Source organism: Mercenaria mercenaria, chromosome 5 (genome assembly GCF_021730395.1).
Source record: "Mercenaria mercenaria strain notata chromosome 5, MADL_Memer_1, whole genome shotgun sequence".
NCBI lineage: Eukaryota > Metazoa > Mollusca > Bivalvia > Venerida > Veneridae > Mercenaria > Mercenaria mercenaria.
Genome location: NC_069365.1, coordinates 67,154,912 through 67,172,453, shown reverse-complemented (window position 1 = coordinate 67,172,453; position 17,542 = coordinate 67,154,912). Strand labels below are relative to the sequence as shown.

General features: G+C 34.6%; 1 protein-coding gene across 1 annotated transcript; it reads left to right on the top strand.

The window, feature by feature from the left end:
• The first annotated feature begins 476 nt into the window (after positions 1–476).
• Positions 477–17,421, top strand: LOC123557495 (heat shock 70 kDa protein 12A-like). The gene is made up of 6 exons (XM_045348977.2): positions 477–630; positions 3,273–3,404; positions 3,762–3,962; positions 7,219–7,437; positions 8,505–8,661; positions 9,810–17,421. Exons 1-6 carry the CDS (start codon positions 604–606, stop codon positions 10,871–10,873), a joined length of 1,800 nt encoding a protein of 599 aa, XP_045204912.2. The 5' UTR covers positions 477–603; the 3' UTR covers positions 10,874–17,421.
• The last annotated feature ends 121 nt before the right edge of the window (positions 17,422–17,542 follow it).

Genomic DNA, 17,542 nt, shown 5'->3' with positions numbered 1-17,542 from the left:
AAAGCACTCGTTTTCCCTAAAGTGTCGAAGGGCCATTTTTATAATATCCTACTCTGTAAGATTCATAATACATAAATAATTTTATAGTACCGGTTTTCAACATTTACTAATTCTGATTTCGTCTGATCATCAACAGACTCAGTTGTGTACCGTCTGCGTACACTGCTCACAGGCCTAGGCAAGATTAGTGAAGCTAATTCGCTGGCTTCTTCTTTCTTTTTAGACCACTTCGCAACATTACCGATTCATCACTTAAAATATAAGTGTAGAACACTTTTATAAGTTGATTCATGATTTATATTGATATATATTTGCATCTGCATTTTGAAGTTCATGTATAGTTTAACAAGCTGTGTGTTTTTCTTCTTTGGTTGTCGCCTTCCCTATCCTGTTGTATATATGCAGGAAGTAAGTGAACAATGTAACGCCTCTACTACGAAGGGAGACAAATCGTATTGTCAGAGATTGAAAGTGGATAACAGTGTTAACTACCTTCCTCAATTCTAACACTATTGAAATCGAAAGAGGAAGTTTAAACCTATTTAAGTTTTGAAAAATTCAATTAAAATGTTTTGTATAGTTTAACAAACATTCTCATCTAATATGGCTTCGAACAGCAGGATAGGTCAGGTAAATATGAAATATTTACATTTTTTGCCATTTATGTATTAATATGTTCAGTCTAAAGGTGGTAATGGTTTCATGTTTAAAGTATTGAATGTTTTCAAAAGAGAAAGTACTTTTCTAGTTGTCAATTCTTAGTATTCCTTGATTTCAGTGTGTGCGAGTTCGTAATCTACTTGTTTTACTTAAGATTAAACATACAGTACAATCGCGATACTACGAAAAGCCAAGGGACCGGCCGTTTTTTTTCGTAATATCGCATTTTCGTTCGAGCGCAGTATAGGAAATTTCGCTATACAGCACCTTAATATTTACACTATATCGTAACCAGTGGTATTTCGTATCAGAGTACATGTATCACACTTTTATATGTACATCTGGGTTTTCTACAAATCTTATTCGAATCTGAACTCAGATGGTATCAAGAACTTTAAATCGTTTTTTTTTCTTCACCTTTTTTCACTGTACATAAAATATATAAAGGGTACATTGTTGCACGAGAACAAAAATTGCAATTGCCTATTCCGATTCAGCTACCATACACTGATTTGTTTTCGGAATAATAAAACGACAATTTACAGACGATGAGGACTTAGATTTTTTTTTATATTTTTTTATGCAGTGACTGTTTGAGACGTATAGATCTCGAAGTAAGTGTGCCTGGTATGCCATCCGATTGATAGTGACACTTTCCACTCATAAGCGTTTTTCACGCCGTTATGGAAGGTGTGAAAACTTTGACGATACAGGTATTCGTAAAATCGCAACTAAAACAAGTTGCAAACAGGCTTTAAGGGCATAACAATACATTCGTAGGAGCGCATTTTTCGTAAAATTGCATTTTCGTAAAACCGCGACTTTGTAACATAGAAATAAGAAGGAAAGCAGCCGGGACTACAACACCTTTTCGTAGTATACCGGTATTTCGTTAAATTGCGATTCGTAGCACCGCGAATGCACTGTATTTGAATGTGTTTCAATGTATTAACCTATTTATCTGTAAAACCAACTCGGTTGTAAGGGTTAAAATATAGGACATGAAATATTGTTTTTTGGGGGGGACAATTTAGTGTGCCCTGGGCATTGTTATAAAGAAGCTGAAATAAAACTACTACATTCCTTACTTGAATAGATAGCACAATATAGTAATTCGATTTATATTAAACTGCGTGTTTACATCTTTATGTAAAAGGAATGAATATTTATATTTTGAAGTGCATGCTTGTATGTGAATTAATATGTCTCCTAAGATACATAAATTTTACAGCCTGTTACATCGTATAACGGAAGACCATTAGTGCCAGGTGCTTTTTTTTATTAACTCGAAATTTCGAGTTACTAACTCGAATGTTCGAGTTACTATCTTGCCCTTTTATCCGCAAAATTTGAACGTCTGTCCGTCTGTCAAAGGCCAAAAATGTAATGGACGACTTTTGACTATTCGAAGTGGAATCACCTATCTATACATACATCTATTGTACCGAACATATAGGGACTTGAACGTTTACTATCATACATCAATGTATGACTTACCATAGCCTCTAGAGCTACTCCAGACTTCAAACTGTATCCAGACCTTCATTTACATGTATAGTATGTTCAGGTGGTAGGGCTCGAACTAGGTCGAAAACCTTCCGGATATGGTCAAAATAGTGAAATATGCTAAGTTTGAAACTTTCCATTCAGATGGCTTACGGGAGGTCGGTGGTTCTACCCAGGTGCCCGCTCGTGATGAAAGTATGCACGGAGGGGCACCTGGGGTCTTCCTCCACCATTAAAGCTGGAATGTCGCCATATGACCTAAAATTGTGTCGGTGCGACGTTACACCCAACAAAATAAATAAATAAATAAATTGAAACTTTCCGGTCACCATTTATGACCTTTCCTCAAAATCTAGATCTGCCCAGGTACCAGATCTTGGTCAGACTCCTAACTACACGTTCATTTAGGGTGTGTCTATATTTCATTGCCATATTGGCTCAATCTAGGTCGGAAACCTTCCAGACTTAAAAATGGTTTAGGCACCTGGGATCTTCCTCCAACATAAAAGCTGAGGAGTCGCAATATGACCTATAATTGTGTCGGTGCGACGTTTAACCCAACAACATAAATAAATAAATAAACATGGTTTAAATCGTGATATTTTATATGAGCAAACGCTGCCTGGTCATCTTAATTATATGACCCTGTAGGGCTACCCGATGGATACACCAGGTACTAATCTTGGCCAGGCCCTATACATCAATGTAAACTATTGTAGTTAGTAACTCGGAATTTCGAGATACGTAACTCGAAAATTTGAGATATTAACTCGAAATTTCGAATTAATAACTCGACATTCAGACTTCGTAACTCGAAATTTCGAGATAAGTAACTTGAAATTTCGACTTAGTAACTCGAAATCTCGAGTTAATAAATAACATACATCTGGCACTAATGTTCTTCCGTATCGTTTGGCTAAAAATGCCAAAAAAAAAACACAACTTAAATAAAACTGTACGATTTTAAAGTTACAATAAGGTATGAAAATATTTACGAATTTCATAAAACTTGCTTTTTATGTTCCATGTCATACAAGTTTATCAAACTTCGGAGATAGTACAGATATTATAAACTACCATTTTTTAGTCTGATCTATTTCATCCAGGGTCCTACATCAATCCCTGTACGTGCTGGTGCCTTCAAAGAACGTTTGCTGGTGGCTGCCATTGACTTTGGTACAACATACTCAGGGTATGCTTTCCAAATGCGAAACCACTTCGAGTCTGATCCATTGCAGGTGAGTTTTTATCTGAGAGCCTTTTAAAATTTTGTTTCAATTTAAAATCCATTTAGAACAAACATATTAATTTTCTGAGTCAGTAACCGTCCGATAATGAATATATACAGAGCTGACTTCAACTGTATTCAAACTAAGATGTATATTGTTGAATAAAGTGAAAAAAAAGGGATAAATATTTCAAAAGATAGTATTACACTTATTACTACACAGTGTTATCATTATTATTCTATTCATGCATATACTACACGACGAAGACATTTATCTACCTTCCTTTTAAACTTTAAATTACCCAGAATATTCTTTGTCTTTATATTTGCTTCTTTGTATTCAATTCATTTGGTTTTGTTTTTCTAGAAAATAATAGCAAATAACTGGTCATCATCCTCGGCTCAGATCTCTCACAAAACACCATCTTGTATACTGTTTGATAAAGATCAACAGTTTCATTCATTCGGTTATGATGCCGAACAGAAGTACAATGATTTGGCTGCCGACGGAGAGCATTGGAGCTGGTATTTTTTCAAGCGTTTCAAGATGCTTCTGTATAAGGATGAGGTGCGTCTTATTAGAAATGCTATTACATCAGTTATAGAAAATAAGTTAGACCACTTTAAAGCGACATGCGTCCAGATCGTTCGACAACTAATTTTTTAGATATCTTGAAATGAATGCTATATTTTTAAGAAGGCTTTAAAACATAATTACTGACAAATTTTATTTTACGGAAACACATGAGAATTTGCTGTTTTTACTACTTTTTACGATGAAAATCGAAAAGCGTTTATCACGCTTTTACTAACATAACATAACATAAATTTTATTTGTCTTAAGCATGAAAAGCTCATCGACACAACAAAAAACATATAAACATAATTTTTTTGCATGCGTAAAATACATATTCATGTAAAATACATATTCATGTAAAGATGCGAGAAAAATCAAAATTAACATAAGCATAACACAAAGTATGAATTTTAAGATGTGAGAGTATATTCAAAACACGAATGAACATAAATAGACTAATATCTAAGTGACATCTGGTCTAACATTAGACTGTCTTAATTTAAAAGCTTTAGTAATATATAATGCAAGTTTCGTTAATGTATTCTTATTTGTCGAGTTTAATAATTCCATGAATTTAAAAACACTTGGATTTTCAGAGAAATATTTACTAATATATTTTTTGCGCAGTTCTGCATAACAGCTACACTTTAGAATGAAGTGGAACTCGTCTTCCAAATCATTAAGGTCACAAAAAACACATTTTCTTTCCTGTCTCGGTATGGGGTTTGCAGAATGTCTGGCTTTTTCAATCATTAAGTCATGAGAACTCAAACTTATTTTAAGAATAGCCCTTCTATAGTTTATATTATTCAAAATTTTCAGATAATCTGACATTTCAAACACCTGTTTTAACTCTTTGTACATATGTAACGATGGGTGGAAGTTCATATTTTCTCTCCATTCATTTATGAATGTGTCTTTTAGTCGTTGCCTTAATACTGGTATAAACTGGTCCATGTTCACTGAACTGGGGAAAATCCAAACGTCACCAAATCCTATTTCGTTCAACATATTTCTCACTTTTAGAGACCAATTATCAATTCCTCTGTTCGTTAAATCTAACTGGCGTAACAGAATATTTGTCAATATACAATTTTCTCTTCTTTGGTGAATTTTTAAAAAGTATTTAATAATTCTTATTTTGCGTTCAATGATTAACGGCACACGGCCAGATTCTCCATACAAACGTAGGTTGCTAGTTGACATTTTAGCATTAAAAGTCCACTTCAAAAACTTTCTGTGTACGCGTTCTATACATTCAGCGTTTGAGCAACCCCAGATTTCGCTTGAGTATGATAGAATTGAAGATACATACGCGTCAAACAGATTAAACATGATTTCTGTCGGAACAGTTATATCTTTTATAATTGAGTAGAGCGATCCTATTGCTTTTAAGCCTTTTCCCGCCAGTGTACTAATCGCTGTTCGAAATGAGCCACCGGATGTCAAAACCAATCCGAGATAGTTAAAATGGTCAACAATTTCTATTTCTATTCCATCGTAGGTCCATTTCTCTGAATTTCTCAAGGCGCCCCCTTTTCTAAAGACCATTATTTTAGTTTTTTCGACATTTACAGTTAAGCTCCATTTATCACAGTACCGTTTTACTCCAGGTAAACTGACTCGACTATAAATATCTATATTTTGAAGTCATTATTCACTACTTCAGCTATAGCGCTATTGGTTACGACGACGGGAAAATGTCTTTATTGCGGTCTGGGGTTCGATTCCTGGCGCGGTCATCTTTTTTCTTGATTTGGAACTTTTAAAATACTTTAGAAACAAAAATTCATATTCTAACGTTCATAATACGACCAAACTTCAATTTGAAAGAAAGCTTATTTTTAGCCAAATCTTGAGGCATGCTGCTTTAAATATACCTTAAACACATTTATAGCTAGGCACTCTTCTATATTCCTGAAAAATACACAGAAAAAAACATAATTGTTAAATAAGATACATTTGGAAATACCAGTAGTTCTAAATAGTCGCTTTCTTTACATGTACGATATTTTCACCGAAGATAAAACTATTTCGAGGAGTGAGTGCGAAACTGTTGTACATGTATTTGACAATTACAATAGTTTCGCTCTCAGCCAGCGATTTGAATGTGCTACTTTCGTTTTGAAATATTGATATTGTACCTCACCAGTGTTATCAATTATGAAAAAAGATATATACCATCAGTGAAAAGTTTTAAACACAATTTTGTAAACAATAAACTGTTTCGTAATTAAAATTTAAAGGTCACTAATTAAAAACCATATTGTAACTATAAGACAAATGAGACCTCTTCCGAAAAGACTTATTACATAACTGTTTCATGTAGCTACTTTTCCTAAATTCACAAGAAAGGTGAGAATGAAAACATTTTGAAAACTTAATTCAAGACAGAGGGGGCCTTCTGCCGAAAAAAAGAGACACAAATTGACCTTTGTTTGCTCCCTCATATCGTCTGCAATGTGCACTGCCTGCAATAGGGAAATACTCTCAAATCCTGTAAAATACATTCTTAATCAGAAATATGCGACTAAAATGCCAATAATAAAGAAATGCGAAAAAGTTGAAAATGTCACTTTTGTTATCTGTTTATTTATAACAAGATAGGATACTGTGAACCAGTTTCGCTAAGTATATATCTAAGATCAAAGTCTGCAATGTAAAATATATAGATAAGTAACATCATTTCTAATACCGATAATCTTCTGTAAAATTCTTGCAAATTCTTGTTTTTCTGTGCATAACGTTTAAATTTATCGCAAATTTAGGAGAGATGAAAGTTAATGGCATTTGCATAGTCAGAAACAATTTTACCCATGATGCACGTTTTGTAATAAAACATTCCAGTCCTTAGAATAACTAGCTTATATTCTAATCACAGGAGCGGCCTTGTCCGACCTTAGTGAACTGCCGGATCTTACGGCCTTTACGAATGATTCAAAGTTTTCCTTTTTCTTTAAAAAAAATTACAGTATACCTGAGTTCGTGAGTAATTTTTAAATATTGAGATTACGGAAACTTTGGATCATATTCGTAAAGTCCGTAGGACCCGGCAATACATAAAGGTCGGAAAAGGCCGAAGCATCTGTGTTCCCGACTTTGAGCTCCCGTGGTTGTAACTGGCTACGTGACAGCTGTAAATATCACCATGTCTTACATTGCATATAGTTAAATATGGTAAACAAACTTCTATGAGTATGATATATTTTATCAAGCTGATCATAATCGAATTATCTTATATTTTAAGGCATTAACACGCGAGACAATTCTCCAAGATGACAAAAGTATGGACATGCCTGCAATGACTGTGTTCACAGCATCTATAAAGTATCTGAAAGACCATATGATAAAGACTTGTGAAGCTGCTAAAACAGTTGTACGACCCGAAGACATCCACTGGGTAATTACTGTGCCCGCAATCTGGACCGACTCTGCAAAACAATTCATGAGAGAGGCCGCAATAAATGTAAGAGTACAAGTTTCAGTTTTATCAAGTTGATCTTGACCCAATAGGGTTATGACCGTAACGCCTTCTATTTCATGATTACCGATAGCCCCAATCCGTGCCTCTAGTTGATTCCCCTGAAGGTCTGTCTAGTTATATCAAACCGAAATGAAATGAAAGTGATAATTACGTCACGAGTTGAGAATTCTCCTCTGACAAATTCATAGGACGATATTAGGTTGCGCTCTTTTTCTGTTTTTATTATTTGAGATGGGTTCCACATGGTCTATGTCCGCCTTGAAAATTGTTAACGATTAGGTCTGACTTCCGACCGTCCAAATATTACTTTTGAACACATTAAGAATAGCATCACATTGTTCTATATAGACGACTTTACAGTGACTGCTCTTGTTTATTTTAGTGTACATAATTTGTATGCTAACAAATATTGGATGACCTAATTATTCTCTGAAACATGTGATGAAACTACGCATATTACGATACAATCATCTAAGTCGTACGGTTAATGAAATAAGGCAAGTATTTCATTCTCTGTACAAAGGATATGATCTGTGTTTTACAAGATTATGCGATGTTCTTAAAGAAATAATTTGGGCTGTATACTATTTGAACAATCCATCAAATGAAATAAGTTGAATTACCCAGAACGTAAGTGATTGCAGGGTCATTTGAATAACTTCCATTATTTTTCTCGAGTTACCAGTGATTTCACCCCAAATTTTATATCTTATAGAAATACATCTTACAGATACAAGAACATCTAAAGTAACAGTAGATCTGAAAAGCGAAATTGGTCGACCTTCTCTTACAAAAACAATCTACACTACTATTGCAATGACTTACAACATAACATTCACACTTAATAATTTTCTGCATGCATTATCAAATATAAACAAATGTAGGTAAATCAGCTAAGAAAATTATTACAAATCATTGAACAAAACCTAAGAGCTCAAAAATACAAGAAATCATTTCAGCTTCATACATGTACTTCATGATACGTTATTGACAATATATTGCCTACTGAAATAGTCTGGTTAGAATAAAAGGTGTGTTGTTTATTCCAGGCAGAGATTCACACAGATAAGATTTCTCTTAGTCTCGAACCTGAGGCAGCCAGTCTGTTTTGCAGATATCTTCCTGTTGAAAGAGTTGCTGGTGTGAATCAAACTGAAATCAGAAGCTTCAGTATCGGGGACAAATACATGATACTTGATTGTGGAGGTATTATTTTACCACTCTGAGTGGACTATTTGTAGAGTTAGATAGAATTAAGTTAGATACTTTAAAATTCTTGACATAAAATTGTTTCAAACTGATACATTTAACTCTCAAGTACACTGATTTCATTCTCAAGGGCCAATATTCTTCAATGTTCTGAAACTGAAAGCTAGACACCAAGGTCCAATTAAAACTGAGTTGAGGGCCACGACAAAACAGCTTTTCAAACTTAACTTTAGAATCAACACCAGTCAGATGCTAATGTTTTGAAATTGGTCTCTAATTTGCTGAAATGTCCTGTATTGACATATTTCAAAGGTATAAGTGTTGTTTTCACGCAAAATTTCGAACTGTATACACAAAATAAAGCAGAAAATCTATCATATTTATGTCTAAATCTAACGTCCAGACTCACAGTTTTGATGAACTCAAACACTGAATTTAATTAACTGTCTAATTTTCTGTCCTGTACATGACCTTTCTGAGTCCAGATGAAATGCTAGACATTTAAATGTTTGCCAACATTAATAGAAAATAAAGGTCTTTCTTCACTTATATACCCTTCGGACGTACTACTGCTAGTTAACTTTTGTTTCCTAGCTACACTTGAATCTTTGAAATATGCTTGGAATACATGTCATATTAACTTTTGTTTCTTAGCTACGCTTGAATCTTTGAAATAAGCTTGGAATACATGTCATATTAAGAAAAAAACGAAATTAGTTCTTCATGTGACGCGCTATAATATCATTTCGGTTTTTGCACCCTGGTGTCAATTATAGTGATTGGTAGATCGCAACTAACAGCCAAACAAAATAAGAACAGCCAGAGTGTTTTCATGGGTAGAGATGAATTTTTCAACACCCCTACAACCCATTCGACAAACCCAATATCGGCTTAAAACGTTCTTATACAGAAAGTGGAATGGGATCTATAAAGAACCAGAAATTATAACATAGTCACACACTGGTTTGTTCAATAACGGTTATTCAGCAGTTCAGCCGTCTATAGGGAGATACCGTAATAATTAAGTTTTTAACTTGTATGAAATCTGTGACAATAATGAAGTTTACATCATGTTGTCTTTAACTGTTACAGAACCATTCTTAATAGTACTTGCCATGAAACACATTCCTTTTCGCATTTTGTAGGCGGAACTGTTGATATGACTGTACACGAAATACAGGAAGACAGCACATTGAGAGAACTGGCTAAAGCAAATGGTGGAGAATTTGGTGGTACTAAGGTGGATGAGAAGTTCATTGAATTGCTCAACGACGTATTTGGTCCCGACGTGATGGAAGTGATCCAGCAACGCTTCAGGGAAGACTATCTAGATGTGATGCAAAGCTTTGAAATTAAGAAAAGAAGAGTTTCTCAAGACCTTAACGGAACTGAAACATTCCAAATACCAGTTTCATTTACTGATACATACAAAGAGCTTAACAACATAGCTATTGAGAACAGAACTAGTATTCCAGACAGACTGAAAGACAAAATCACGTTCAACAAAGACAAGATGCGAGTGGATGCTGAGGTTGTAAAGGACCTTTTCACTGAGGTTTGCGACCAGATATCTGGTATTGCGAAGGAGTTTTATCAGTCTGTTAGCAGTCACAGGGTTGAAAAGATCCTAATGGTTGGTGGATTCAGTGAATCCCTGATGCTTCAAGAAAAGGTCCGAAAAACGTTTCCAAGAGTACGTGTGATAATTCCCGAGGAAGCAGGACTTGCGGTCTTGAAAGGAGCTGTCCTATTTGGGCATAATCCAAAGATGATCACAGCTCGTGTATGTAAATATTCATACGGTATATGCGCATTCAAGCATTTTGAGCCAGGCATCGACCCACCCGAAAAGCGAGTCGTCCAAGGGGACATAGTTCTATGTAAGGACTATTTCAGTAAGCATGCAACGGTCGGACAGGAATACAAGACCGAAGAAAAGGTATACACTCAAGAATACGTTCCGTCTGACGCCAGCGGATCAAGAATGGAGGTATGGGTATACACGTCCCCCAGGAGGCACCCTTTGTATGTGGATGAAGAGGGAAGTAGAAAAATAGGAGAAATCAGTATACCTCTGCACGACGCAACTGGCAAAGATAATCCTGTAGTTGTTCAGTTTGAGTTTGGCAACACCGAATTAAAGGTCAAGGTGAGAGAAACAAAAACGGGACAAGAGAAAGAAGCTGATTTTGATCTGCTAAGGATGTAATCATAGATATGAATAAATAGGTTGTGCTTAAAGAACGTAGTTATGTTAATTCTTCATGTTCCGGACACTTTTTGCTATCTTGTAAAATTGTCTTAAAGCCTGATTTTTCAAATCTTGAGAATTTACTTAGAAAAAATGGCAAATAAAAAGGTTGGGTCAAGTTCTTGATTTATTGCTGAACAGATTTGAAAAATTTGTATCTCACGAAAGGTTTTCAAATGTGCGTCTGTTTTATATCATTTTCGCGAATATAACTTTTGCTACAAAGCAGATTGTCATGAAATTTTTTACAGTTGCAGACATGTTGTCTATTTTATGATCAAATAGTTCCGTGTGCTTATCATTTAGACAGTTGTCCATGGTTTTAGAGATCCTGATATTTTAAAAAATATGTGTAAAATGTTTATTATCGTTTTATAACTTTAAGAAATTTAAAGAATGTAATGTTGACTTTTTTGATATATGTACACAAGGGTAGACATTTAAACGTAGGATGATTTACCCTTTCATGCGCCGGGTCCAAGCTTAATTTTTTGTTATCACGATAATTGACGTTTCGTTATATCTTCCAATTTATGAAATATGCGGAACTATATTTTATAGATATCAATATATTTCTTTTTAAAACGGTATTTGTTGACGTTCATCATAGCAAAATGTTTATGATAGAAGTACTTTTTATTAAAATTTCTAGTTTCTAGATTTTATAGTGTTTTATGCGGTGTCACTTTTTTTTCTGGCTTTATTCTCATTATTCTATCAAACCGATCTATTTCACCTATAGAACGTAGGTAATAATTTAAATAACCTGCAGCTCATGCAGAACAATTTAATAGCCTATTCAATTTTAACAAGATCGGCGCTGCCATATTTGTATTTCAGGAAAAATATGCTCTTTTCACAAGAGTATCTCTCCTGACCTGTTAGTAGTCTTGAAACTGACGTATGTTATAAATTAGAGTATCTTGTCAAAGCTTAAATCTGCAGATGTAAATACAAAGTTAATACTAACTTGTTTGGCGCTCAGCATTAAAGGGAAACTAGTTTCTCTTTTCTCATATTCTCGTGGTAAAGGATTCCATCAGGAAAGAAGGGTGTCGGGAGTGATTTATATAAGTTATAGAACTTGTTTCACAACTGATCTAAAATATATTAATGTAATGAATAATTACTAAATACTAATTGATGTTGTAGAACTTTTGCATAATTATAGATGTTTAAGTTTTAACAAAAATGTATATTCTATATTATGTAATCGTCAGTGTGCAAATTTATTCATTGGGAACGTACTGATCGCCAAGGTGTATATAGCTCAAGATTAGCTATTGATTATATTAACCATAACAAATTATTCATTATCAATAATTGACCATATTATATCAAATGTGATCACTCAAAGCACTGATATAGATGCACAAAGTCTAGTACTATATTTGGGTTTAGATAGTACATACATGAACTGATACTAAATAATTGTTTCACAATATCAACAACTCCAGAATAACATTAAGTTATGAATGTAGACCAGCAGTTACAGTCAATTTGTATATTAAGTAAAGTTAAATGCATTTGATCAGGATTGGTTACATTCGAAATAAATATCTCAAGACAAAATTTTAAGAATATCAAGATGATTCGCATATCAATGATCTGTGATGGTATGATGTCTTATGACTCGTGTGAAGATAAAGTGAATTAAATGTATATATGCTTTAGGTAGCTTTATATTGTTGAAACTTCATTATTTCTGTTGAGACTGTATGTAATTGGTAAATGTGATATTATTTTGATAAGAACGGTGCTGTTTTATCGATAAAGGTACATGTATATATACCTTCCGACAATAAAAAGTTTCATTTGATTTCATTTTGCTGCGATAATGTTTGCAAAAATAATTTAATATGTAAATAGTGTTGTTAGCACTTACATTGTTGTGTATGTATTCGTTCTTGACGGATGAATATAAGATGTGAACATGCTCAAATCTTGGTAAATTGTTGTATATCGTTGTAGTTTATGGTTTGAAAAAAATATATGAGTGTTCAATAGCCAGATGTCTTCGAAAAAAGTATGGCTGTTTTATCTGAGATTTACGAAAAATGTTGTTATCAGGTGTGTTTCATTGATCATGCTTTTTTTTCAAACGTCTTCGCTAAACTCTTGATCTGTTTCAAGTAAACTAGATCCAATTTTCATACACCGGTATAAACCTTTTCCTAGAAAATAACCACCACCTACAGGTGAAGGATGTACTGATCGTCAAGGTGTACATAGCTCACGAGTTTGGCAACTTAGCTATAATTGATCATATTAACCATAATAAATTAATCCACAATCAATAACTGACCATATGATATCAAATGATCACTCAAAACACTGATATAGATGCATAATGTATATATAAATGTCTAATCTCAAATTTGGTTTTAGATAGTACAAACATAAAACATGTTTAATGAAACACAATATAAATGTGAAGTGACACTAAATACTCGTTTCAGAATATCAACAATTTCTGAATGACGTTTAGTTATGAATGTAGCCCTACAGACACAATCAGTTTGTATATAAAGTAAAGTTAAATGAGACGCGCCATGAGAAAACCAACATAGTGCGTTTGCAACCAGCATGGATCCAGACCAGCCTGCGCCTCCGGGCAGTCTGGTCAGGATCCATGCTAGTCGCTTACAGTTTCTCTAACTGCAATAGGCTTTAAAAGCGAACAACATGGATCCTGACCAGACTGCGCGGATGCGCAGGCTGGTCTGGATCCATGCTAGTCGCAAATGCACTGTCTTGGTTTTATTCACGGCACACCTCAAATGCATTTAATGAGGAGTGGTTTCATTCGAAGTAAATATCTCAAGACAAAATCTTTAGGAATATCAAGGTAATTCGCATATCATTCATCTGTGATGGTATGATGTCTTAGGACTCGTGTGAAGATAAAGTGAATTAAAGGTATATATGCTTTAGGCAGCTTTATATTGTTGAAACTTCATTATGTTTGCTAAGACTGTATGTTATTGGTAAATGTGATCTTATTTTTAATAAGAACGGTGCTGTTTTATCGATAAAGGTTATACATACCTTCCAACAAAAAAAAAATGTTTCATTTGGTTTCATTTTGCTGTGATTATTTTTGCAAAAATAATTTAATATGTAAATAGTGTTGTTATAACTTACATTGTTGTGTATGTATTATTTCTTGATTGATTAATATAAGATGTGAACATGCTCAAACCCTTTCTACCTACATTTTTGTAAATCGTTGTAGTTCATGTAAATCCTTCTAGTTTAAATATAAATATATGAGTGCACTTTCTCTATTTTATTATCACAGCATCGTTGTTTGTGCCATGTGGTGGCCGTAAAAAGTCTCCCCGCACATTCAATCAGGGCTGTTATATTTCGATCTTCTCAGAACGTTCAGCACGACTTTTATGTCGTGTTATTGGTACTGCTTAGTTTCTCAGCATGACCGTTTCGGCCTGGGTGGTTCCAATACTCCAGGTTTCATAGCCATGGGTATTGTATAATCACCCCTTGGATATGGTGCCTGCTTTTTAATTTTGTCTTTTGACAGTTCCTGTGGTATGCAGGCTCCATAACCTCAGATCCCCCTTCTAAATTCCAGTTTGTTTAGTTCTGCCCATTGTTTTCTCGTTTGGGGCAAACCCATTATTTTATCTGGGGACCATACGCCGCTTTTCATGAAATTACAAGCCACAACACGTGTATCATTGAAGGTTCCATGTGCACCGCCGTATGAATACATCTGTGGATGTCTCTAAATTGCTTTTTGTACTTCTAGCATGTGTAGAGGGGCTAGAGGTCATGTACGGTAGCATGCATTTCCACCACCGTCCATGAACAGGCTCAATCAAACCGAGCCTGCAACATTTTCGTTTTTGTCGTGTTGAACTATCTGTGGAGTTTCCACTTTTTCTATTTCAATGTGGAGACGTCTTAGAAATCAGTATGACTCTTTTATCTGATATTTACGAAAATGGTTCTTAGCAGGTATGTTTCATTATTTATGCATTTTATCAAATGTCTTCGCTATCCTCTTGACCTGTTTAAAGGTAAATTAGACCCGAGTATATGAGTGTTCAATAGCCAGATGTCTTCGAAATAAGTATGACGTTTTATCTGAGATTTACGAAAAACGTTGTTATTAGATGTGTTTCATTGATCATGCATTTTTTCGAACGTCTTCTTTGCCCTCTCTTAGTCTGTTTAAAGTATACTAGACCCAAATTTTATACACCAGTACAAACCTGTTCCCCGAAAATAACCACAACGTAGAGGTGAAGGACGAATTATATCAGACGCAGTATCATTTATCAAATCATCGCGAGGAACATATTCCTCGCCCGGTGATCGAACTCACGACCCTGCGATTCATAGAATTTCACCGAGTGGAAGGGCTTATATAAGTGTGTACTGTCACTAAAACATGAAATGTTTTAACAATTTATTGTTACGGCAAGACATTTAATTATGAATGTAGCTCTACATACACAAATGATTTATGTATTTAGCAAAGTTATAAACAACATACATATGAAGCAGTTTAGAAATACAAGATTTTTAAGTGATATATTGATAAAGGAATGTCCTATTGGAGTCTAAAAAGACATACTCACTTGACAAAAAATATTTATCTAGTATGACATTCAAAATGGATAACATTCATCTCAATAACAGTAATTTCATGAAATGTGAAACGTAAATTTTTAGAAGGTATAAGATATATTTACATAATGAATTATTCATGCATGATAAAACGTGTCGAAACTGGTTCTGAAACCTAAAGAAAACTATGTGACTTAGGAACATGATACCGTTCAAAAGTTTTTCAGTGAAATGTCTTAAGTTCTGAATGATGTTAAAGCAGCATGCCTCCAGATCGTTCGACAACAAAAAAAACAACAACTTTTTTTTATATATCTTGAAATAAATGCTATATTTTCAAGAAGGCTTTAAAACTTAATTACTGACAAACTTTATGAGAATTTGCTGTTTTTACTATTTTTATGCCCCCGAAGGGAGGCATATTAGTTTTCAACTGTCCGTCCGTTCGTTCGTTCGTTAGTTCGTTAGTCACAACGTTAACATTTTGCATTAAGGCACTCGCGAACCACTGCACCAAGGACCTTCAAACTTCACATGCTGATAGAACTAATTAAGTATACGACCCCTATTGACTTTGGGATCACCAGGTCAAAGGTCAAGGTCACAGGGGCCAACGTTAACTTTTTGCATGAAGGCGAACCACTGCACCCAGGACCTTCAAACTTCACATGCTGATAGTATTTATTGAGTACACGACCTCTACTGATTTCGGACCTTCAAACTTAACATGCTGATAGTATTTATTGAGTACACGACCTCTACTGACTTTGGGATCACCACCTTAAAGGTCAAGGTCACAGTGACCAATGTTAACTTTTTGCATGAAGGCACTTTACTCGCGAACCACTGCACCCAGGACCTTCAATCTTCAAACGCTGATAGTACTTATTGAGTACATGACCCCTACTGACTTTGGGGTCACGAGGTCAAAGGTCAAGGTCACAGGGGCCACTGTTAACTTTTTGCGTGAAGGCAGTTTACTCGCGAACCACTGCACCCAGGACCTTCAAACTTCACATGCTGATAGTACTTATTGAGTACACGACCCCTATTGACTTTGGGGTCATAAGGTCACCAGGTCAAAGGTCAAGGCGCTGCGGGGTCATTTGTCACCATTAGTGACAGCTCTTGTTACGATGAAAATCGAAAAACGTTTGTCACGCTTTTACTCCTGATAAACTGTCTGTCCCGGATATAAATATCTATATTTTGAAGTCATTATTCTCTACTTCAGCTATACCGCTATTGGTAACGACGACCGGAAAATGTATTTATTGCCGCGGCGGTCCGGGGTTCGATCCCGGCGCGATCATATTTTTTTCCTTGATTTGGAACTTTGAAAATATTTTAGAAACAAAAGTTCATGTTCTAATGTTCATAATATGACCAAACTTAAATTTGAAAGAAAGATTATTTTTTGCCAAATCTGGAGGCATGCTGCTTTAACATAGAAGTTATGTTGGTCGCTGCAAATAAGGCATATGTTAAAGGAAATACCTGTTTCACAATTCAGTAAATGAATTAGGTATGATTTTTATATGCAGACTTTGTAACTCTCTGTGTTCTTTATTATGGAAGATGAATATGACAAGAATTTTTCAAAAAGATGTTTTATAAAGACCTTGTAAAAGCAGGGTGAAGTCAGTTCAACATATGGCAAGCTCTTGAAAAATAAGTGATTATGTACAAAATAACTGACACGCATATACACATGCAGTCATCTGACTAGTTTTCCATGATAATATTAAATGTGTGCCTTATAAAACAGTTCAGATGGTTTTTATTTCAATTGTGATGGAATTGTTTTTTATCATTTCAATAATTTGTAGCTTTTTCTAATGCCTGTTAAGCATAAGTTCTTAAAGGGAAGGTTGTATAAAAATCTCTAGATATGAAGCACAGGATACATGTATGTGACATATAAAATGTTTTGATTTATCCTTTATATCTAATTTTGGTTATTATTCTTGAAAAGTCCAAATAATAAATTTCGAAAGACAATACATGCTTCGATGTCTTTTAGTAACTTAC